Source organism: Arachis ipaensis, chromosome B7 (genome assembly GCF_059453495.1).
Source record: "Arachis ipaensis isolate K30076 ecotype BB chromosome B7, ASM5945349v1, whole genome shotgun sequence".
NCBI classification, from domain to species: domain Eukaryota; kingdom Viridiplantae; phylum Streptophyta; class Magnoliopsida; order Fabales; family Fabaceae; genus Arachis; species Arachis ipaensis.
Genome location: NC_142442.1, coordinates 130,126,333 through 130,151,927, shown reverse-complemented (window position 1 = coordinate 130,151,927; position 25,595 = coordinate 130,126,333). Strand labels below are relative to the sequence as shown.

Below are 25,595 nucleotides of genomic sequence, written 5' to 3'. Positions count from 1 at the left end.
ATGGAGAGAGCAAATAGGTGGAGAGAACTGACAAAGGCGGCGATTGAAAGAAGACATAATAGCAGTTGCAATGAAGAGATAGGAGTGATGCTGGAGAAAGAAATGTATTTGATAGTGAGACTGGGATTGGACTGTTGGAGTATATTAGGGCCATGAGCAACAACGGCGACACGGATACAGGAACCAATCCACCTTATTTAAGGTTTGGGCCGGCTTGCTAGTTAGAACTAGGACCAAAGAAATATAGATTTTGTTATAGTAGTCCGATTCCAGAAACGATTGTTCGGCTCTTGTGCACTAGAAATATTTGTATGATAAAAATTTCATTAGTAATTATTTTATAGATGGTTCTCCAAATGAAGATTTTATAATTGTCTTCATGTGAAAATTATTTTTTTAATCCGTGGATGATGAATTATATAGTTAGATTTTTATAAATCATAAAAATACTATTTTTATTTAGAGTGTGGCCAAATAAATAAATCACACTTTTATACAAAGTATTTTTTTTTACCAAAGTTAAGAGTGAGACTCGAACTCGGGCTAAAAAATTTGGATATGGAAGTAGGATGAGTGTTATATCATAACGTGATCATTTTTGGTGTTTTTTTAAACTATAGGAGGTACACAAATCGGACCCTCCGATTTGTGTTTAAAAATTTTAAAAATTTGGGGTACACAAATCGGACCCACCGATTTGTGTTTAAAAAATTAAAAAATTTGGAGTACACAAATCGGACGGTCTGATTTTTGTACCTAAAAATCGAACGGTCCGATTTCTGTATCTCTTAAAAATCAGACGGTCCGATTTGTACTCCGTAAATTAAATCATCCCACATTTTAGAAAAATACCACAGTAGATCACAATTTAGAAAATCACCATTTTTAACCCAATATTAAAAATAAAATGTGTCGAACTCGACCTCTAAATCGATTCGGTGAACCACAAAACTAGTTCACAGTTTACACTTCACACACACAAATCCAGTCATCTTCTCCTTCGGTTCTTCTCCCTCAACCATGTAGTCTCCGCCACAGCCGGCACTAGAGCAGGCATCTGGCACCGGCGCCGTGTTGTCTCCTTCAACCGTTCAACAGCCTCACCTCTGTTTCTCTTCTTCTGCCTTTGGTCTTCTTCTTTCTCGTTTGCCGTCGTCATCCTTTGGTTTCACCGTCGCTGACTCGTCGTTACAAGTGTGGGCTTCTGGTTCTTTTACTTTCCATTGGCCTCTGCTCTTGCTTCTTTCGTATTTAATTTTTTTAATCAGTTGATAATTACGTAATAAGTTGTTTGGTGCTGGCAAATAACCTCATACATATTTGATTGATTGATTCTCACAGGAAAGAATCTGATGTAAAAGAAGCCATTTGGCAATAATTAATCTTTGATGATACGTAACTATCAAACAAATGAGCTTCAATTCACGCATTCACTATTAATATGAACTTGATTTGTAAAACTAGAATGCAATGCACTTTGAAATTTTCCTTGTAACTCTGTGGTATTTGAGATTGAAATTACCCAAATGCAGCAAGGTTTTTGGAGATTTGTATTGGCTTTTGTTTCTGTTCTGCTATTAGTAGCATTGCTGTTTCTAGTATTTTACTTTGAATTATTTTTGTTCTACTGTTAATAGCATTGGCTGCTGTTTCTAGTTTATTTCATAGCAATTAGCACAAAATTTTAGTATGTGAGATAGATAAGGCTGTTTTGGTAGGGTAGTTTATGATATTTTGTGGTAAAATGAGAGTATAGTGGGTTAAGATTTTAGGATTCGGTTAGAAAGGTGATGGTTCTATATAAGTGTCATTTACGGTTTGTAGGGGATCTTGGGTATGATATAGGTTAAATACATATTTTTAAGGTTGTTGAGGTTGTGTTTTGACAGTAAAGAGTACTAACGTTGTCACAATCTTCTCTTGGAGACCCATCTTTGACTTGCAATATCCCCTTCAAATGTAATCAATCATCAAGCAATCATATCTCACAATAAAGATCTCAACTTCTTTTCTTAATTACTTTATTTGGGCACCCGCCTTTTTTGGCTTTTTCCTTTTTAATTTATTTTTTTCTCAACCCCAGATTTATTTGCATTGCTGAGACCCTTTTATATCCTTGGGAGTGTTTTATAGTTCACAAATTTTTGGCTTTGCACTTAACAAAATGACAAAGGTGTTGGGTCATAGTCATACATTAACTTTGTTTTATTAACTTTGTTTCTCCGAAATAAGTGATGCCTTGTTTGTGTTCCCTGGCTTTGGATCTTTATTAGTTTGTTCATTTGACTGAATTCGGATTACATTTGAGTCTACCAAGTACTTGGAGTAATATTAAGCTGCAATTATCTTTAAGCATTACTTTTCTTGCATTTTTTCCCTTCTTTTTTCGGTTATGTTTTTCATTTTTAATCTTGTTTTCTATTTTTTGTGATGCGGAGTACCTCATATAGAAGATTATGTTTGAGTGATGTACCTTGCTTTATATGCAGATATATTTTTTTCAAAGGTTGTGGTTGTTTGATGATTTTGTTGGTATCTTTTGATATTTTGGGGTGGTTGTTTTAGGGAGATTTTTCAATGGTATTCTTTTGATGTTTTAAGAATGATTAAATGTTATATAGATTAGCTATTATTAGTAGATTTATAAAGAACCAAATCTTTGTTGTAATGAACCTATATAGTTTAAAAAGACTTTAGTATTAATTTTACTTTTAAAAAATTATGTTTTTTGGAAATTAGATTTCTAAAAACTGGTTTTAAAACTGAATTTTCTAAAAAACAACCGAACTTTAAATTTGGATATTAAAAAACTGAATTTAAAACCGGTTTATATATAAAACTGGAGTTAAATATTAAAATCGGTTTGAAACTGATTTTTTTTCAAACCGGTTTAAAACCGTTTTCTCTTTTTAATCTGGTTCCAGTTTGGTTTTATGAACCACAAAACTGGTTCTAAAGTGGTTACAGTTTCATTTTTTGAAAATCCAAACCATGCCCACCCCTACGACCAGCTGTGAAAAGTACAGCTTACCATACCCATGTTCAACTCTCCATTGTACTTAGGGGTGAATGCGGATCGGATCGGATCGGATCAGATATGGCCAAATTTTCGATCCGATCCGCACTAAAATTATCATATCGGATCCAATATCCGCAGTTTTTAAGCTTGGATCCGATCCGATCTGAACATTTGCGGATCAAATTGGATATCGGATATATCCGCAAAACACAAATATTTTTAAAAGCTTATTTTTATTTAAAAAATATCAATAAAATTGATCTTTTTCATTCTTATAAATATGTTTACTCTTAAAATAATATTAAACATACTTTTCTTAAACAATAAATTAAAATAATACAACATATATGATAATTATTAGTTGAAATAAAACATAAAAAGAATATTTATTTATTTCTTTATTTTTGCGAATACGCGGATATGCGAATACCTACCCAAAATCCGCAATCCGATCCTATTAGTATGCGGACCAGATCCGATCCGATCCGATAGCCTTGCGGATCGGATCCATATCCGTAATTTTCGGATCGAATTTGGATAAACACCGCGGATATGCAGATCAGATCCGATCCATGAACACCCTTAACTGTACTATATGTTCATCACTAATAATAAATCAATATAATAAATAATTTCTGATTATTTAGACCTTATTTCTTTCTGTTTCTTATAATACCAAACTTTTAAGAAATTGTAGTGTGTCATTTGAACCAATATTATCTAGTTATCATGGTGCTAGGTTCAAGTTCATTATCTTAAATATATTCATGTTTCATTATTTATATTTATTTAGCCAGCTACAATTTTTCTAATATTTAACTTTATAATAATTATCATAATTCTATGAATTGTAGATGATAATGGTGGTGACGACTATTAATTGATTACAATCACTTTGGATAGATGAAAAAATGAAAATGGTGGTGGGCGGATTTTGGGCTGAGGCAGAATTGTATGTTTGAGAAAAAGCAATATAGGAAGAACCTTGAAAGTTTTTATCTATGCTCAAGGCAGTTATACAACTGCCACTGTTATCTTGAATTCAGTTGCCATGAACTTCTACCTCCACGGCCAAATCTTGCTCCACGATCTCTTCTACCATTGAATCCACGATTTGAAAAAGAAGATTGCATCGAATTCTACGGGACATAATGTATTTGAGCTACACCAAGCAAGGTGTTTTTAAACTTTTCAAGAATATCCTCATGTGGTATAGTAAGAGAAGAGCTTTAACTTCTCCAACTATGTAAATTTCTAGTTTTGCTCGAACTGTTGTAGTAACAGAAGAAAACTCATTCGAAAAAGTTCTCACAGATTGCCTTAATATGATCTTTAGGAGAAATGTAATGGCCAAGTGTAGAGAGTAAATCGAAAATTTTTTTTCCTTGTTCAAGAATTCAGATACAGAAAATGATTTTAGTATTCCTTTCTTGGTTTAACGTTACCCAAAAAGGTGAACAAAAATGTAAGTATATAATTCTCTAAAATTATTAACCTAAGATAAACATAATGAATTGGAAAGAAATTAAGGTTTATGAGTATGTAATGCCAAAAAAGTTTTTTTTTTCAAATTATATATACATTATTTAAACTTATTACAGTAGTCTCATTTTTATAGTATAAACTAGCCTTATTCTCCATATCTTACACGAGAGATTATATTGAAATTAAAAGGATTAATTGCTTTCTTGGTCTTTATAATTTTACTAAGTTTTCAATTAAGTTTCTATATTTTTTTTCTTTCAATTAGATCCAACCCTAACTATGCTACACCTGCGGTACATAGCCGGTTCTGAGCCCAGATAAAGGAGGAGAGTTGTGTTAAGCCTTCGACAGCCAACATAAAAACTTAGTCGAATCTTCATGACATGGATCAAAGACGTTATTGTGCTAAGGTTAGGTAATCGGAAGCAATGCGTTGTATGGCTCGCGTACAGTGTTAAATGAGCATGAGTCGCTGCATCAGTGTCCGGGTGTAGTGTTAAATGAGTAAGGGTTACCGCATCTTTGTGAACGGACGATGGTAAATAAGCTAGTTCACAAAGAAAAAAGGTAAAGGTAAATGTCAGAGTAACAAAACGTTGAGATTTGGATATGGAACATAGGCACTCTAACAGAAAAATCCATGAAGGTGGTGGATACCATGACTAGGAAGAAGATTAACATCATGTGCTTACAAGAAACAAAATGGGTCGGCACGAAGGCTATGGAGTTGGATACCTCCGGCTTCAAACTTTGGTATACAGGAAGGGTAAAGAATAAGAATGGGGTAGGTGTTATCGTGGATAAGCAGTAGAAGAAGGACGTAGTGGATGTCAAGAGGGTGGGTGATCGGATCATCTCTATTAAACTTGTGGTGGAAGGAGGTACTTTTTATGTAATTAGTGCTTATACACCACATGTGGGTTCGGACAAGCAACACAAGATAAGCTTTGGGAAGGATTTAGAGAGTTTGTTCCAAGGTATACCTTTAAGAGAAAAGATTTTTAGGAGGAGATTTAAATGGCCAAGTTGGAAGAGAAGTGACTGGGTATGGAAGAATTCACGAAGGCCATGGTTTCGGGGTGGTTAATACTGAGGATAAAACTATTTCGGACTTTTTCTCAACCTTTGACTTTTTCATCTCAGATACATGTTTTAAAAAGAGGGAAGAACGTCTTATAACGTATAGGAGTGGCCTGACAAGCTCTCAAATCGACTTTTTCTTGTTGAGGAGAGTCGACCAAAAATTTTGCATTAATTGTAAAATTATTTCAGGAGAGAGTTTAACAACACAATATAGAATGCTCATCATGGATTTTTGCATTGAGTAAAAGTTAAGGAAAAGACATCATACGGAGAACCCAAGGACGAGGTGGTAGCGGATGAAAGGTGAGGAACAAAGAAGCTTCCTAAGACGGGTAAGATAAGAGGAAAAGTGGGAAGGGGATGGAAGCGCAGAGGAGATGCGGAGCGAGATGGCAGAAGTTATTAGAAGAACAACAAAAGAAAGTTTTGGTAAATCTAGAGGGATAGTACTAAGAGACAAGGAGTCCTGGTGATGGAATGCGGGTGTATAAGAAAAGATAAAGGCAAAAAGAGAGTAAGAGTGGTCTTTGTGCTGCAATGTAGATAATTGAAAAAAATATAAGGCGGCTAAGAAAGAGACAAAAGTGGCTGTAAGTGAAGCAAAAACAAGAGCATATGAGGGTGTTACATGTAGAATGATGGAATGGTGAATGTAAGAATTTTAATTGGGAAAAAGTTAGTTACGGCAAAAAGACACGTAGAGAATGAACTGTTGCATCAAGGAACAAGAAGAAGTGAGAGAATTAGAATTACAAATACTCGCTTGGAAGGCTACGAGAGGGCAGCGTGATGTGGTACTCCTTGGTACTCCTCCCCCCCCCCCCCCCCCGATATTTCTGAATTGCTTTCCTCTCTCTCAACTCCTTATTTTCTTCTTAATTCTTTCTTTTCATTCCCTTCAGGTATCCAGAACTCCCAATTGACTCTATGGCTTGACTTCACAACTATTCCCTTAATTCTATAATTTCTGTCAATATATTTTTCTTGTTCTATTTCTTCCTCCAATTACTTCTCAATTATATGTTACTGTTACATTGATTGAGAATTTTGAATACTCAGTGTACCACCTTACCAATTCACATCAATATATATATACGCATATTTCATCCTCCTTACAATTGGTGCTTTCATTCTGCCATGGCTGTCGCCGATAACACTCCATGAAAAGTTTGGAGGTTGAGGTCAAGAATTTGTTTCATATGATCGAAGCGATACGCGATGAGAAAAGAGTCGAATATGCTCGCGCTAATAAGGCGGCAAAAATCAAATTTGATGAGAGCCAGTTATCATTGACTCAGCTTTTACAAGATTGGGCTCGCAGTCGTTCCCCTTCACAAGAGCACACCCATGGTTCTAACTCGGGGGATGACTAACAACCTCATGTGGGGTTGAATCAGAGGGTGAATTTTGATCTTCCCAAATTCGATGGCTCAGATGCATTGGGGTGGATCTTTTCTATGGATTAGTACTTCAATTTTTCAGGATACCAAAGGAAGAGCAAATTGGCATTGTTGCAATTCACATGGCGAGACCAGCAATCCCTTGGTTCCAAATGTCTCAGCGCACAGCTCAGTTTCGTTTATGGAACCAATTGAAGAGAGCTCTGGAGCTGGAATTTGGGCCTTCTCTCTTTGAATCACCCAAGGAACTCTTATTCAAATTACAACAAACGGCCACGGTAGGTGAGTATTATGCCGAATTTGTGTCTCTGGCCAATCATACTAGTACGGAGCCACTTGAGGCCTTGTGCAATTGTTTCATTAGTGGATTACGATAGAGATTCGCCGTGAGGTTAAGGCTCAGTTCCCCCCATCACTGATGTGCGCACTCACCTTAGCCCGCCTCTACGAGGATAAGTTTGCTAAGTGTCGAGAGCCAATACGAGACCTACCGACTATCGCGCACCTATTACAACTCCAAATCTGGCTCTGCCTCGAGATCCAGTGTGTAGTGCCTTGCCACCCCTGTTACCATCTCCGCCACAGCATCCAATACAACCACCTACCAAATCCCTTATTCGTCGTCTAAATCCCACAGAAATGCAGAGTAGGCATGACAAAGGGTTATGTTACTGGTGCGATGAAAGGTTTTTGGCTTCTCATCATTGCTCAAATCGTCAACTCATGATTTTGAAATTTGAGCAGGATGAGGATCCTCCAACTGCGAACGTGCTTGTAAAGGTTCCAAATTCCGACGATACAATGGCACAATTGGAACAAGTATTGGAGCATCATCTTTCCTATAATGCTATGCACAACACTACTGGGCCTGCTACTATTAGAATGACAACTTCAATTAATGGAATGCCAATTCAAGTTCTTTTAGATAGGGAAAGATCTGATAGCTTTATTCAACCTCGAATAGCAAATTGCATGAAGGGAAGTTTCTCACAGTTTATGGTGACAAAAATCCCACACTTATACAAGCACAATATCATCACATTAGACGATTCGTGAATACTGATGCTATAGCAGAATGCTTTACATTACAGGTCCAACATGCTAATCAAGAGGATAAGGGTGGCTTGAAATTGCCTAGTGGCATGCAACCTGACTTGGCAGCCTTACTATGTTCACATGCTGCTGTATTTGATACACCTTTGGGCCTACCTCCTCCAAGACCCATGATCATGTCATTCCGTTGGTTAAGGGTGCTGAACCTGTCAAGGCAAGAACCTATAGATATCCCCACAATCACAAGGCACAAATTGAACTTATGGTGCAGGATATGTTGAAGGAAGGCATTATACATCCTAGCAAGACTCCATTTTCATCTTCTATTCTATTGGTGAAAAAGAAAGATGGATCATGGCGCTTTTGTACCGATCATCGCGCTTTGAACAACATCATAATCAGGGACAGCTTCCCTATCCCAACAATAGATGAATTACTTGACAAATTGTTTGGAGCTACTGTGTTTTCAAAGCTGGATTTGTGTTCTGGATATCATCAAATTTGGGTTAAACCAGAAGATCGCTTTAAGACGGCTTTCCAGACCCACCAAGGCCTCTACGAATGGTTGGTCATGCCCTTCGGTCTAACAAACACTCCGGCTACATTTCAAAGCCTTATAAATGATGTTTTTCGTCCTTACTTGAGAAAATCCATGCTAGTTTTTTTTATGATATTTTAATATATAGCTCAACATGGGAGGCTCATTTGCATCATTTGAAGCTGGTGTTGTAGCTTCTTCAGCAAGAATGCTTGTTTGCAAAATTTTCAAAGTGTCTTTTTGGGGTGTCTACGGTGCATTACTTGGGTCACACAATCTCAGGGAATGGAGTTCACATGGACCTGGATAAGGTTCATGCAGTACGAAGTGGCCAACACCTTCTAATCCTAAACAGCTTCGAGAATTTTTGGGGTTGACTGGATATTATCGCCGATTTATTCAAGGATATGCTTCTTTAGCAGCCCTTTAACTGATTTATTAAAGAAAGATGCATTTGAATGGACTTCTCTTGCAGCTCAAGCCTTTGAGAAACCCAAAGTGGCTATCTCTTCAAGACCTGTTTTGGTATTAAAACTTTGACTTGCCCTTTGAACTGGAAACTGATGCTTCGGGTATGGGAATAAGTGCAGTACTCTCACAAGGTAAACACCTCGTTGTTTTTTTCTCTAAGAAGCTGTCCTCGTTGATGCAAAGGCAGTCAGCATATGTCAGGGAGTTTTATGCAATTGCTGAAGCCGTGGAAAAATTTTGCCACTATTTGCTTGGTAAGAAATTTGTGATCTGAACTTATCAGAAGAGTCTCAAGTCTTTGCTAGAAGAAGATCTGCATACACCTGAGCAACACAAGTGGCTCCATAAGCTGTTGGGTTTTGATTTTGAAATTCAGTATAAATCAGGTCCAGAGAATATCCCTGCTGACGCTCTTTCATGTTGCTATTTTGGGGCTTAGTCTACACCTAAGTCTGATTGGTTAAAGATTTTAAAGCAAGAGGTTGAAGTAGATGCCACACTATAAGAGATTCTGTGACAATGCCATACTAATTCCTTGAGTGATCATAATTATTCTTTGAAGAATGGGGTACTTCTTTGGCGTGCCCGGGTAGTGGTACCTGCCAACAGCAATTTAATTCAAGTAATTCTCAAGGAATAGCATGACGATGCACTAGGAGATCATGCTGGGATAGCTAAGACAGTTGAGCGTATTTGTTCTTCCTTTTATTGGCCAAATATGCAGCGCGATATACGCCGTTATGTTCTCTCCTGCTCCATTTGTCAGCGAGCTAAGGTGGATACCAAGTTGCCTGTTGGGATGCTACAACCACTACCAATTCCGTCACAAGTTTGGGAGGATATAGCCATGGACTTTATTATGGCTCTGCCTCCGGCTAATGGCTACTCGGTTATCATGGTAATCATTGACTGTTTGACAAAATTCTCCCATTTTATTCAACTTAAGCATGATTTCTCTAGCAGAACAGTGGCTGAAGCATTTATCAAGAATATAGTGAAGATTCATGTGCTTCCAAAGTCAATTGTATCAGACAGGAACGAGGTTTTCTTGAGTAACTTTTGACAGCAACTATTCAAACTCCAAGAGACAACACTGGCAATGAGCTCAGCCTACAACCCTCAGTCTGATGGCCAAAATAAAGTTCTCAACAAATCCCTTGATATGTATTTGCATTGCCTCTGTTCCGATTAGCCTCGAAGATGGCTAGAGATGCTTCCTTGGGCCTAATATTGGTATAATACATCCTTCCATAGTAACATAAAGATGACTCCATTTAAAGCCTTGTTTAGCCGTGACCCCCCATCTCTTGTGCGCTATGAATTCTTTATCGATGATGAACCTTCACTACAGGAGTTGTTATTACAGCAGGACAAGCTTTTAGATTCTCTCAAGATGCACCTGTCGCGTGCACAACATTTTATGCAGCAATTCGCTAATTGTCATCGTCGTCATGAAGAGTTTGTTGAAGGCGATTTGATGCTGGTCAAGTTGCAACCTTATCAGCAACACTCGTTGGCCTTACGAAAGAACCAGAAATTGGGAATGTGCTACTTTGGGCCTTTTCCGATCAAGAAGAAGCTAAGTGCTGTCGCATATAAGTTAGACTTGCTACCGGCGGCAAAAATTCATGATGCTTTTCGCATCTCTGCATTAAAGAAGTTTTGTGGAGAGCCGAGCCCTTCATACTTGCCACTACCGCTTCGGTCCAATGAAGTTGGTCCCATACTGTAGCCACATGCAATACTTGAGGCGCAAACAATAATCAAGGATGGTCATGAGAACTCTGAGATCTTGGTCCAATGGGGTGAAGGGAAGATGGGTGTTTCAACTTGGGAGAATGTTGACACTTTTGCCAGAGTTTTTTCTCAATTCAACCTTGAGGACAAGGTTGTTCTTTATGGGAAGGGTAATGTTACATGTATGAATAAAGGAGCAGCACCCATAGTAGGCCACGTAAAACAGAAGCATGATGGAATGGTGAATGCAAGCATTTCAATTGGAAAAAAGTTTGTTACGGAAAAAAGACACGTGGAGAATGAACCGCTGCATCAAGGACCAAGAACAAGTGAGAGAATTAGAATTACAAATACTCGCTTGGAATGCTACGAGAGGGCAGCATGATGTGGTACTCCTTCTCCCCCTGATATTTCTAAATTGCTTTTCTCTCTCTCAACGCCTTATCTTCTTCTTAATTCCTTCTTTTCTTTCCCTTCAGGTATCCAGCACTCCCAATCAACTCAATGGCTTGACTTCACAACTATTTCCTTAATTCTATAATTCCTGTCAATATGTTTTCCTTGTTCTGTTTCTTCCTCCAATTACTTCTCAATTATATGTTACTGTTACATTGACTGAGGATTTTGAATACTTATTGTACCACATTACCAATTCACATCAATATATATAAGTATATTTCATTCTACTTAAAGAGGGTTTCTACCAGTCTTTAGGCATGAAGGAAGAGAAAAAGGTATATATAGAATTGCAAAGAGTTATGAAAGAAGAACGATAAACTTGGATCAAGTTAAGTGCATAAAGGATAAAGACGGAGAAGTTTTGGCTCAAGATGAGAAGATCAGTGAAAGGTGTAAGAGCTACTTCTACGAGTTATTTAATGAAGGACAGAAGACTCGTTCGAGCCTTGGTCGATTATGCATGAGGGAAGAAGATCAAAGTTTCAACTACTATCGAAGAATTCGAGACTTCGAGGTAAAAGAGGCTCTAAAGCAGATGAAAAATGATAGGGCAGTAGGATCCGATAATATTCAGATTGAAGTTTGGAATGGCCTTGGAGAGAAAGGTATTAGTTGGTTAACCAAGATTTTTAATGAGATGTTAAGGTTAAAGAATACGTCAGATGAGTTGAGAAAGAACACATTGGTACCTAGCTATAAGAATAAGAGAGATACACAGAGTTGTGAAAACTATAGAGGGATCAAACTCATGAGTCATACCATGAAGTTATGAAAAAGGGTGATAGAACGGAGGTTGAGACAAGAGACAAAAGTAACAGAAAACCAATTTGGTTTTATGCAAAGCAGATCCATCACTGAAGTTACATAACTGTTAAGAAGGATGATGGAGAGGTATCATAGTAATAAAATAGATCTACATATGTTGTTTATTGATTTAGAAAAAGCGTACGATAGGGTGCCAAATGAGGTCTTATGGAAGATTTTGGAAAGAAAGAGTAAGAATCACATATATTCGTGCAATTAAAGACATGTATGATAGGGTTACAACTAGTGTGAAGACTCAAGGTGGTGTGACAGAGGAATTTTCTGTTGGTATAGGATTACACCAGGGATTATCTTTAAGTCCGTATCTTTTCACATTAATCTTGGAAGTACTCACAAAGCATATCCAAGTGCTTGTGTCATGGTGCATGCTTTTTTCCGATGATATTGTCCTTAGGAGGGTCAAGGAAAAACCTAAATAAGAAGTTGGATTTATGGAGAGAAGCTCTAGAAGTGTTTGGTCTATGCATAAGCCAAAGTAAGACGGAATATATGGAATGTAAGTTTAGTTGCCGAAGGAAAAACTCTATTACAGAGATGAAGATTGGAGAAAACATCCTATGAAAAGCTAAAAGTTTTAAGTATCTTGGATGCATCATACAGGATAATGGAGAGATTAATCAGAATGTAAATCATAGGATCCAAGCAGGTTGGTCAAAATGGCAGAGTGCGTCTGGTTTTATATGTGACAAAAAGTGCCTTTAAAACTTAAAGGTAAATTCTATCACACTGCTATCAGACCGGCTATGCTTTAAGGTACAGAGTGTTAGGCGGCCAAAAGGGAGCACGAACATAAGTTAAGTGTGTTAGAGATGAAGATGTTGAGGTAGATGAGTGGTCATACGCGATTGGATAGGATAAGAAACGAAGATATAAGAGAGAGAGAGAGTTGGAGTAGCACCTATTGTGGAAAAGATGGTAGAATCGCGTCTCAGGTGGTTCGGACATGTGAGAAGAAGACCGACAGAGCACTCAGTCAAAAAGGTGGATGAAATGGAAGATGGAGAAGGGATGAAAGGCAGGGAAGACATAGGAAAACTATCCATGAGATGGTTAAACGAGATCTACATGTAAACAGTCTCTCTGTAGACATGATACATGATAGAGCTCAATGACATCGTTTGATCCATGTAGTCGACCACTCCACCTAGTGGGACAAGGCTTCATTGTTATTGTTGTTGTTGTCAATTAGATCCCTACATTGCTTTTAATTTTGTAATTAAGTCTTTCATAATGTAAAAAATATTAAAATTAACTGAATATTTCTTTGCAAATTGATAATATTCATAGTTAAAAACCTCACTAGATTTTTGACCGCATGTATTTTAAGAGAAAAATTTTGTTAATTTTAACATTTTTGATATAAAAAGAACTTAATTACAAAATAAAGTAGTATAGGAATCCAATTGAAAAAAAAAAATAGAAACCTAATTGAAAATTTAATAAAACTATAAGGACCAATTGAGTAATTAAACCAAATTAAAATATCATTTTTCACAACTACAAATCACATTAATTTGTTAAATATATAACGGCTTGTTTGGGCACCATTCTCAAAAAGATCTTTTTTTAAATGATATTTTTTTAAAAAATTTTTATAAAAATAAAAATAATTTTATATTTAGATATCTCATGTAAAAAAAATTTATCTATTAATTATGTTTGAATAAATTAAGATAAAAATACTTTTTTATTCATTTATTATGTAAAAAACATCTTTTTCTAAGAAAAAAATCTTTTAAAAAAATGTCAATTATAATTTTCCAAAAAAAAAATACTTTTTTATTTTTCTAGTACTTTTATTTTTACTATTAAAAATTTGCCAAACACACTAAAAAATAAAAAAAAAATCTTTTTCATTTAAAAATTTTTTTATTGATTTAATAACGTCCAAACAAGCACAATATCTTATCCATAATGTTTTGGAATAGACACAATAGTTTGTTAAGAATGTAGTTCAATATTCAAAATGTTTTTCGAAGAATTCATTGTTGATATGAAGTGACAGATGTCACTGTTAACTCCATATCTTATACTGTGATTAATGATTGACAAATAACAAATATAATTTAAAAACTCCACGATGATTCAACACAATGGCCAAAACATGTTGCAGATGATTTCATACTCCACGAGTAAACTACAAAATCCTTGCATTAAAACAGCAAAGGAACTTTGATATGTGTAGAACTGTCTCGGCTATAATATTGAAAACACACATCTAGTTAAATATACACATAGACACCAAGGTGAGATGTTCTTACCATAAAACAGAATCTCTACCAAAGATTATGCAATATCTACACATCTGATTCCCTGAGACAAAGTTAAGATGCTTAGTGTTTAATCATCAGAAAAGTATCTCTCCTCTGCATCAATATTGGCTTCCCTCATCCAGTGATCATCAAGGGTCTCATCATTATCTATCTTAGTGTAATCTAGATGTTCATGATCTTCCCCTAATAAGAACTTCTGCTGCATAATGTACGTAAATTGGTTCATGCGGTCTTCCAGCTCTTCTGCGGATAGAGATGATTCCTGACTCTCTCTCTGGCTGGATCGGAAGCACCACCATCATCACTTATATCGGGTTGATTTAAGTGTCTCTGCTAGAGCAAAAACAAATAAAATTGTTTTAAGTCCAAAAACAAAGATTAGCGCAACACACAATTCAAATGAATCAAATCAAACAAAATTTCACCCCCCACAGTGATTTTGCATGTGTAAGCTACAAGAGTAGATTATGCAAGACAAAGTTAGTCAAATTTAGTAGAAAGTTCATAGACTCAATTATAAATGGTGGTGTGCAGTTGAGATTGCGTATAAGAATTGGATAAGATTATGCAACTAATCACTTCAAACTCATCTGTAGAATCTAATTCATCAACATACATGACCAAAAAGCAACTTGAAGAAGCTGGAGAACATAGTTGAACTAGATGGTATCCTAAAATTTAATTTGCCATTTCTTTGCTCCACAGAATTTTCTTGTTCTTGATCAATTAAATCTCAGCATACAAATATATAATGCATATGTGATTGCTGCTTGCCACAGGCATACATATTAATACATATCATATCCCTCTTATTTAGAGAGAACAGCCAAACAAAGACTGTCCTGAACCCATGACCATGAATAAAGATGATGCAATGTCCCAATTCAAATACATTTATTTAGCAGAATATCCAAATACAAGTAAAGTACACATTAAGAAACATTGTAACCAAAGTACCAGAATGCTCATGCTTCTAGATCAAATACAACACATAACTCCTTAACCGAGCTGAGCATAAAGACTATATAATAAGCTTACAAATTAAAACCTAACTATATCATAAGCAAGGTGTTGCAAGATTATCCTGATAGACAACACCAAAAATAGAATTAAACAAAGCAAACTTGCATTGAAACAGATTAAGAAAGTTTAAAGAAAAGTACCTCAGCAGACTGTGTGTTGCTTCCATCTTTTTCCCTTTCTTCATTCTGCTCCTCCTCCTCTTCCTCTTCCTCTTCCTCTTCCTCTTCCTCTTCTTGAAACCCCTCATTACCGACCCAGTCCCTTTCAGGAACACCCATCCTCTGCTGCTCCCCTCTAATCTTGGCAACCAGCTTAGCTTCCTCACATCGTCTCATTAAGTCTCAGACCAGCGCTCCCCGGGCCTAGCCATGCCCCTGCTGCTCTGGTCCTGAAACTTCCCAACATATTCATGGTGCATATAAGGCTCCCTTTCCCTCATGGCGTCTTCGGAGAAGTAATGCCCATCACACACCAATTTATCCAGGTAAGCCTGCCTTCGGTTCTTCACGGTCACTGACCGCATCCTCAACTCCTCCGAAGTTGGGCTCATTATGCTCCTAATCCCCTTTAGATGCCAATTAACCTCATAGTCGTCTTTCATGGAATCAAACTCTCCCAGCTCATCGCTAATAAGCTCAGAACCCTATCTTTCTAGTACAAACACAGATTATAACCTTATTAAGGATACAGTAATAAGTTAACAACAAAACCCTAACTTAACTCCATTGTTTTCTCAACAGTAAGCATAATCAACTTTGAATTAATTTCTATATTCACTCTCGATATATACCAAAAGTTGCAAGAAAGTGTCCAATCAAAATAGATAAATAACAAGACATTACAACACCTTTGATGCTGAACTTCGTTGATGGAGAAGAGTAAGGGTTTAGAATTAGATACCTAAGAAGAGAGGAACGTCTCTGGAGAGATTTGCTTGCGCTGGGCAGGGAGAGTGGCGGTGGATTGGAGGGCGCGTGGGAAGTACAGGTTCTCCAAACACGATAGCCTCTCCGATATTTTCTCCATCGCTTCCGAACTCATCACCTGCTTCTTCTCTTTCCATCTCTCTTTCTCTTCTCTCTGTCTCGTTGTTTGGCCATGGAACTGGATGTTTGTTTTTTTTTTTGTTTGTCAAGTGAATTGTACAATCCCCAATTCTAGGTATCACAATATACTCACACTAGGCACTCACCCATACAACACTTAAGGGTTCATATTCAACACTTGATAGACTCACCAAAATTTAAACTTGGATGCAGCGTATTAAGAAGCATATGAATTAATCAGTTGAGCTAGGGCTCAGCTGCCTGTTTGTTGTATCTGCCATCTTCTCATGCTCATGGGCCACCTTAACTTGGCCTCTCACATACACTTTCTTTTCCTTTTTTGGGTCTTATACACTCTTATCTTTATGTTAATGGACTTCCTCATGTACCTAGGTTGGATTGAAGATACTTCGGTCTTCATGACCCCAAAAAAGGATACTTTGGACTCTTAAAAACTAGCTTTACGTTAAACTCCTTATTTTTAAGTTATCTATGCAAATAAGCTTTGGATTCGCACATGTAATATATCATATTTAATATTTATAAAAAATTTTAGACTTTTAAAGTATTTAAAATATACAAAAGTCTTTGTAATTAAATATAATAAATTTAAAATATTTTATAATTTTATTAATAATAAAAAATTATTTATATATGTAATTATGTGTTAATAAGCTCAGACAAACATGACAGGATAATAAAACTAATTACTATTAGTGAATCTGAACTTGGTCTATTAACATATTAATGCTTTTATATGAGTCTAAGGCTTTTTAAATATTATTAGGAATTTCACACACATTATTAGAGATTGTGCACACAAAAGCATATAATTTGCATCTATATTTACTAAAATTTTGCATACATACATTAATACAGTTTACACTTATATTTTTTAAAATTTATACATATAAATTAATAAGATTTATTTGTAAAAGACAATTTAATATTTATACTATCAAATAATAATTAAATATACTAAAAATTGATGATCCTCCAGAATTTCTCAACAGAAATTCCTTATCTTGCAATATGTGCACTTGATCTAAGACATAGCTGAGGCCAATGGGTGGAAGCACTTAATGTTATTTGTGTGATAGGTGTGATAGGCATTATGACAAGTGTTCTGATATTGTAATTCCTAGATATTGTAATTCCTAAGGTTGAGTGCTGTCTAATCCACCGTGACAAAAGAAGCTTTGGATTCGGGTTAGCAAATAAAGGCCACTGAAAAATTTCCATTACTCCCATGATGTAGTTACATAATTAAATCAATTTACTTGCATTAAATTAGTAAAGTTCTAATGCATGTGTTCATAAATCTCTTCGATATAAGCTTTACTGTCAAGGAAAATCCCCAATGGTAGTGCAATAATAGTTCGAACATCATCATCCATAAAAATAATTTCATCTACAAAGGTTGAAATTGGCAACATAATTACATTTCTGGGCAACGAACAGCAGCTATGATTCTATGATCAATGAGCAAAGATCGAATGATGGATCCATTTCATGTTGATAGGATTTATGAATAATACTACAAAAAGTACACCATGACAAATGGATAGTTATTGGAAAACTCAAACTATACCCACCCATTTCCTGAACTCCTGAACATGCTCAAGCCTTTTGAGTTGTGCTTCTGTTCTTGCATCTGACGCTTTTAAACTCTTATAAAGATTTTTGTGAAGCCTTAAGAACTCAACTTTGTACATCAACTTATCAGCATACATGTTTTGATCTCTCATATGGCCAATGACATCCATCACTAGCTCAAAGTATCCACCGCGAAGAAAGTTTATTAGTAGTAACTCGTATAGATCTCTATTTGCCAGAAAACCACAACCCTTCATGAATCTCTTAATCTCTCCCCACAAGATTGTGATCTCGCGATACATACCAAGAGATGAATATCCACGTAGCAGATAAGCAAAAGTCTGAATAGTGGGCTGAATGTTCATTTCAACCATTCTTCTATATACCTTTAGTGCATCTTCCATCATTCTCGCCATGCAAAAGAAGTGGATGGAAGAATTAAACTCATACACCAAAGGAAAAATCTGATCTTCATCTTTCAATATTTGAACCAAGGTTACGACCAAATTCGATTTACCAAGTGAATCTGATGTTTCCACACAGTGAAAGTGTTTGTCGATAGTATCATCATCCAATTCATTATCCAAATGAATCCTTGTCATTTGTTTTAGTAGTGCATTTGCTACTCTATGCATTCTACGCCTACAATATGCTGACAAGAGTAACATATATGTATCCCAGTCCATTGGAGATCCAGTAGCCTCTGCATCATCCAAAATGTCATGAGCAGATTCAAGCCATCCAAAGTGAATGCAAGCACCAATTGCATCAGAACACAAACTAGATCCAGCTACTGAATATAGTTCATCTTGAACGCTAAGTAAAAGCTTTGAAAGTTCACTAATCCTCCCATCTTTCTTGTAACCAGTAATGAATTTTGCCAGTGCTCTGTTGCTGAGAACAAGTTTTTTACCTCTATAAAAGATCAGGTCTTGTCTATCTTCAGGTTTAACGACAGAATCGTTCTGCAGCAGCTCATACTCAATATGTATCTTTAACCCAGCCCTAAGGTTACGCGATCCAATTGTAATAGAGCAAGGCTTTTGAAGATCTTTCCTACTTTCTTTATTACCATGACGATTATGTGACCTATTCATATCAAAAACAAGCTTAGCAGCAGCATCAATGTCATTAAATTTGAAGTGCAAGCTCAACAAACTATCATAGAATTGTCGATAGAGGCGAATGAAAGCAGCTGACACACTATCAATGTGATCTTTTAGTTCCCTTATTTCATCTCTTAAACCATTCATCTCTAGAATCTGTGAAACTATTACAACTGTGTGTGCATCAACCACTGTCCCAGTTAGTGCCATTAATTCAATCAGCAACAAGCCCTTCAAGGGTAAATTAAACCTCACACAAGCATCAAGAACAAGGCAAAAGATCGATGCATCTGGCTTAACCACATCCGCAGATTGAGTCTTTTTATCCTTCAAGCAAATGTAAAAGTCACAAACTTGAGACAAATAATTACATGTAATATATGCTCCAATCTCTGTTTTCACAAGGTGCAAGAAGACCAAGCACAACAAATGCATAGGAGGCACACACCCCTTATCCAGCATCAATCTAAGAATCACCGCTGCAGAGGTTGACATTTGCAACCTTGCCAAAGAAAGTGCAAGTTTGGTTAACGTATCAACATGAACCAAACTAGAATTATTCTCCTCTTTAACCACCTGCAAAACCAAATCAAAAGCTTTTCTCGTCCAAGAATAATTAGATGAATAAGACAGTTGAACAATAAGCTGGTTTAGCAACTGAACCTCAGGGTACCCATACAGTGTCCTAAAATCCTGAAAGGATTCCCATCCTTCATGCATCTGATGGTTTCTCAAAGCAGTTTTGAGCTTCTCTAGTAGAATTGCTTGGGTAGAACGTTCCCATGGTAATCTTTCACCGTCACTACTACTAGAAGTGGAATTTTTTTGCAAAATGGGATTGAAATGCCTAGGGAAAAATCTCTGCAAAGTTGAAGCCTTTCTGACCAAACGGTTGTGCAATGGAATGTATCTTGTGAAAGGAAGAACCATTCCAGGATGCCTGTATCTAATGAGCTTGACGCATACACAACTGCAGTCCCAAGAGAGTAAGAAGTTACAAAATAAAAGAGATATTATCAATTAAATAAATAACAATTTTAGATGCAACAATTACATAATCCATTATTCTTATACACAATTAGAACTAGGCAACTAAGCCTCATACTGCCAAAAACAAAATAAAATAAAATATACACAAAGAAAGTGAGGCTGTGATGGCTGAGGAACGAATGCCACCTGCAGAACTAATGACAACAGCAATGGTGAAGACCTGAAGGCTCAATTGCTCAAGGCTGAGAGATGGAGTTGTGATGAGATCTCCGGTGAGCCATCTAGTTTCACTTTTCTTTTCTTTTTTTTATCAATTTTTTTTCATTTAAATCCAACATATAGCTCCACATGTCACTATATCCTTCCTGATGCTTTTGTTTGCTTTCCTATAGCTATAGGAATTGGTCTCATTTCTCTGCACGTGCTTCAAATATTGGCTTTGGAAAGTCACCGAATGTGATAAAAGGTGGAAGTCCCCAAAGTCTTACCACATGCTGGTGACATGGAAATTTCAAAAGTTAATTAAAACACTTGTTAGTTCAAAGAGAATAAATGTAAATTCAAAGAATCCAGAAGTGTGTTTGAAATTTGGACAATCTATTGTTGAAAATCTTCTCTCCTACATATGCATCATTGATGCAAACTTTACCTATATAAAACAGTGATCACTCAACAAAAGAGCAAAACTTTCTTTTGAGGAAAAGAATCCAATTCACTCCTTTACTGTTACCTATTTTTTTTCTACATCGAATATTTTACATGTACCCAAGCATCACCATTATCACATGCAAACACTTCATTGTCATTTACACACTTCCATTTACCCAACCATCACAATTATCACACACAAACACTCCATTGTCATTCACACGGTCACAACATATATTGGGTATACACAAAGTCGTCTCTGCAACATTTCAATTCACAAACATTACAAAAAATAAATACAATATGAGAGAATTGAAAACCGATTCTGTGTGACTTGCACAATATCACATCATCTTAAAAACAAGAATAAAGAAAGAAGAAGAAAACTGAAAAAACAGTGGAAGAGAATAGGAGCAAAGAGAAGGGAAGAGAAGGGGGCACAGCTTCACCAATGGCTACTTCATCTGAGCCGCCACCGGACATGAGGTTGCTGTCTTCCATCATTGGTGAGTTGCCGAAAGATCTAAATGAACGAACCATGGTGGTGGCAAGTCTTCATGGAGCCACCTTTCCTCTCTCTCCCCAGTCTCCTCTCTCCATCTCCCTTCGCTCTCCCTCTTTGTGTGAGAAGCCCTCATTTGTTTCATTATCAAACTCTCTCTCCCCAAGTTGTTGGTGATATATATGTGACTTAAACTAAAACCAAGAGCATGCATACCCTTTGATATATGTTTTTCTTACTTGGGTTGGACAAGCATGACTAAAACAGAACAAGCCGACCCAAAACAACAATGCAGCACATTCCCTTCTTTTCCTTTATTTATTTGTTATTTGTTTATTTTTCGAAAAAAGCCATGAATGTCAAAGGAACCACTAACTTCAAAGATTGTGTCAAAATTTTCAACAAGGATAACTCAGAAAAAATGTAATAACAATATCCAAAGCCAATAGCATTACTATCTAAAGGCTTAAAGCAATGCTAAGAATTAGTTTAGGGAACTAAAATGTGTCTATAACAGAGAAGGGAGCTCCATATGAACCAATTATTACCGTTCCAACTACAGCAAATTCAATGAGCGCACACATATTATTAGAAATTATATAATTTACCTTAGGGTCTGTCTGCAGAGACAACTTTAAACACGCCTTACTATTTCATTTGGCTAGTCTTTTCTCATGCAGTTACCAAACTTTATTTTTCCTGCACAAACCAAATGTTAAGTCATCAAGTTCATCATGATATAAGCTCCATCGTATATGTCAGTGATGAAAAAGGAAAAAAAACCTCAAGCTCATCCATAGGAAGTTGAGGTTTGCAAAATATAAGTTCCAGACTTTATGGTTTGAATTCATCTAGAACATCGAACTCAATCATGCTCCCTAATCCATGCTTTCATGTGCCTGCAATTAATCGATAGTAGCTATGCTGTTAACAATTTCAACTCTCATTATTCTTTATCAGAAAATTCAACTCGCATTAATTTCAAATTCCCTAATCCATGCTTTCATGGGCCTGGAATTACTCTAATTCATTTCTTGGTTTGAATTCCTAGTAGCAGTAGGTGATGTTAGTCATTGCAATTTAACTTTGAACAATCATATGCAAGGCACTTACTACATTGTGTTTGATGAGGATGGATTAGTGAACCTAAATGCCAAGCAAAACAGAAGCAAACTAAGTCCTATCTCCTTCCTTTTGTCTTTAATTAAATTCAAATCACAAGCAAAACAAAAGCAAATTAGCGGTCCAAAATGATAATTGGTTCATTTTTTCATAAAGTAACAAGGTTTAATCATACACAAGCAAACTACGGCTATTAAAGAGCTCTCCCTGAATTTAATGAAGCTTACTCACACACTGTATTGTCACTTCTAGGGGTGGGCATAGTTTGGATTTTCAAAAATCCAAACTGTATCGACTTTAAGACCAGTTTTATGGTTCATAAAACCAAACTAGAACAGGATTAAAAAGAGAAATGGATTCTAAACCGATTTGGAAAAATAAAAACCGGTTTCAAACCGGTTTTAATATTTAAATCCAGTTTTATATATAAACCGATTTTAAATTCAATTTTTTAATATCCAAATTTAAAATCCATTTCTTTTTGAAAATCCAGTTTTAAAACCAGTTTATAGAAATCCAATTTCCAAAAACCAGACTTTTTAACCAAAAATCAAGTTTTAAAACCAGTTTTTAGAAATCTAATTTTCAAACCATAATTTTTTTAAAAGTAAAATTAATACTAAAGTCTTTTTAAACTATATAGGTTCATTACAACTAGGATTTGGTTCTTTATAAATCTAATGACAATAGCTAATCTATAAAACATTTAATCATTCTTAAAACATCAAAAGAATACCACTGAAAAATCTCCCAAAAACAACCACCCCAAAATATCAAAAGATGCCAACAAAATCATCAAACAACCACAAGCTTTGAGGAAAATATATCTGCATATAAAGCAAGGTACATCACTCAAACATAGTCTTCTATATGAGGCACTCTGCATCACAAAAAATAGAAAACAAGATTAAAAATGAAAAACATAACCGAAAAAAGATGGGAAAAAATGCAAGAAAAGTAATGCTAAAAAATAATTGCAGCTTCATATTACTCCAAGTACTTGGTAGACTCAAATGTAATCCGAATTCAGTCAAATGAACAAACTAACAAAGATCCAAAGCCAAGGAACACAAACAAGGCATCACTTATTTCGGAGAAACAAAGTTAATAAAACAAAGTTAATGCATGACTATGACCCCAACATCTTTGTCAATTTGCTATGTGGAAAGCCAAAAATTTGTGAACTATGAAACACTCCCAAGGACATAAAAGGGTATCAGCAATGCTCTGGGGTGAAAAAAATTAAATTAAAAAGGAAAAAGCCAAAAAAGGTGGGTGCCCAAATAAAGTAATTAAGAAAAGAAGTTGAGATCTTTATTGTGAGATATGATTGCTTGATGATTGATTACATTTGAAGGGGATGTTGCAAGTCAAAGATGGGTCTCCAAGAGAAGATTGTGACAACGTTAGTACTCCTCACTGTCAAAACACAATCTCAACAACCTTAAAAACATGTATTTAACCTATATCATACCCAAGATCCCCTACAAACCGTAAATGACACTTATATAGAACCATCACCTTTCTAACCGAATCCTAAAATCTTAACCCACCATACTCTCATTTTACCACAAAATATCATAAACTACCCTACCAAAACAGCCTTATCTATCTCACATACTAAAATTTTGTGCTAATTGCTATGAAATAAACTAGAAACAGCAGCCAATGCTATGAACAGTAGAACAGAAATCATTCAAAGTAAAAAACTAGAAACAGCAATACTATTAACAGCAGAACAGAAACAAAAGCCAATACAAATCTCCAAAAACCTTGCTGCATTTGGGTAATTTCAATCTCAAATACCACAGAGTTACAGGGAAAATTTCAAAGTGCATTGCATTCTAGATTTATAGAATTCATCAAAAGGAAAAAATCAATGTGCATTCTAGTTTCACAAATCAAGTTCATATTAACAGTGAATGCGTGAATTGAAGCTCATTTGTTGGATAGTTACGTATCATCAAAGATTAATTATCGCCAAATGGCTTCTTTTACGTCAGATTCTTTCCTGTGAGAATCAATCAATCAAATATGTATGAGATTATTTACCAGCACCAATCAACTTATTAAGTAATATCAACTAATTTTAAAGCAATTATCAACTAATGGTAAATACGAAAGAAGCACGAGCAGAGGCAAATGGTACTAACCTTGTGACTCAAGGCAAGAAGCACGAGCAGGAAAGCAAAAGAACCGGAAGCCCGCACCTGTGACGACGAGTCAGAGACGGTGAAACCAAAGGATGATGACGGCAAACTAGAAAGGAGAAGACCAAAGGCAGAAGAAGAGAAACAGAGGTGAGGCCGTTGAAGGAGACAACACGGCGCCGGTGCCAGATGCCTGCTCCGGTGCCGGCTGCGGAGGAGACTGCACGGTTGAAGGAGAAGAACCGAAGGAGAAGAGGACTGGATTTGTGCGTGTGAAGTGTGAACTGTGAACTGGTTCTGGAGTTCACCGAATCAGATTTAGAGTGTTTTTTTTTAATTCGGATATTAATTTGGACCTGGATCTACATCTGGATTTAAAGCTGTTTAAATAATTTGGATTAAAAAATTAAATTATAAAATCAATTTAATTTGGTTTGAATTTTTTTATTTAAAACTGGTTTTTTTAATAGTTTGATTTGGATTTAGTTTAAAATCTAAAATTTAGATTTTTTTTTTTACACATCTTTATAAAATACATGTTAAAATATAAATACATATTAAAAATAAATTAAATTACACACAAATACATTAGTGCTAATTTTAATTTGCAAATAGCATTTTTGATATAGAAACGAAGAATCATGAAGATATCTCCATCATAGTATTCTATCGAAATCTCTTTCTTTTTCTAAAATATTGGATACTATTTTTGGGCTACATCCAGGTAAATATTAAAATCATCTTTCAAATTTTAAAATGTACGAATCGTTTGTTCATTAATTATGAATTGATTTTATTATTTCACTATCAAACATTGTATAAAATTTAACATCAAGGTTTAAAAGGGTGCATTGAACCCGACGGCTTAAGAATTGTTCAATGAATCATCAAAACATAGCCACCAAACTTCACTTATAATTTTTGCCCACTAATTCATTATGCAGCAGATGATGTTACCCGTGTAAAGGAATTATGAACTTTTCTAAAGCACACACTAAATAAAATTCCCCAAACAAGAAACAACTCGCCCATTGTTTCAGTATTCAATAAATTATGTAAAAGGCATTGG

The 25,595-nt window shown here is 35.8% G+C and overlaps 1 protein-coding gene and 2 pseudogenes across 4 annotated transcripts; 1 reads left to right on the top strand and 2 right to left on the bottom strand.

Annotated features, from left to right (window-relative positions):
- Window positions 1-13,182, top strand: LOC148554124 (uncharacterized; annotated as a pseudogene).
- A 1,066-nt stretch (window positions 13,183-14,248) lies between these two features.
- Window positions 14,249-16,826, bottom strand: LOC148554123 (uncharacterized; annotated as a pseudogene). The gene is made up of 3 exons (XR_015892027.1): window positions 16,267-16,826; window positions 15,507-16,017; window positions 14,249-14,676 (listed from the first exon to the last, which is right to left on the bottom strand). The product of XR_015892027.1 is annotated as an uncharacterized LOC148554123 (transcript).
- A 952-nt stretch (window positions 16,827-17,778) lies between these two features.
- On the bottom strand, window positions 17,779-24,877 carry LOC107605895 (pentatricopeptide repeat-containing protein At4g17616). 3 transcript variants are annotated; one of them, XM_016307833.3, is made up of 6 exons: window positions 24,530-24,877; window positions 22,038-22,153; window positions 21,863-21,953; window positions 20,291-20,598; window positions 19,778-20,084; window positions 17,779-19,690 (listed from the first exon to the last, which is right to left on the bottom strand). In XM_016307833.3, exons 5-6 carry the CDS (start codon window positions 20,042-20,044, stop codon window positions 17,993-17,995), a joined length of 1,965 nt encoding a protein of 654 aa, XP_016163319.1. In that variant the 5' UTR covers window positions 20,045-20,084; window positions 20,291-20,598; window positions 21,863-21,953; window positions 22,038-22,153; window positions 24,530-24,877; the 3' UTR covers window positions 17,779-17,992. The 3 variants fall into 3 exon arrangements, with proteins under 3 accessions (XP_016163319.1, XP_016163318.1, XP_088350224.1); XM_016307832.3 differs by having other exon boundaries at window positions 17,779-20,084; XM_088494098.1 differs by having other exon boundaries at window positions 17,779-20,084; window positions 20,291-21,953.
- Between the last annotated feature and the right edge of the window lie 718 nt (window positions 24,878-25,595).

What these genes read in the sequence shown, in the direction of transcription:
- LOC107605895 (XM_088494098.1), bottom strand. Translation starts at nt 20,044, where the DNA reads ATGGTTCTTCCTTTCACAAGATACATTCCATTGCACAACCGTTTGGTC.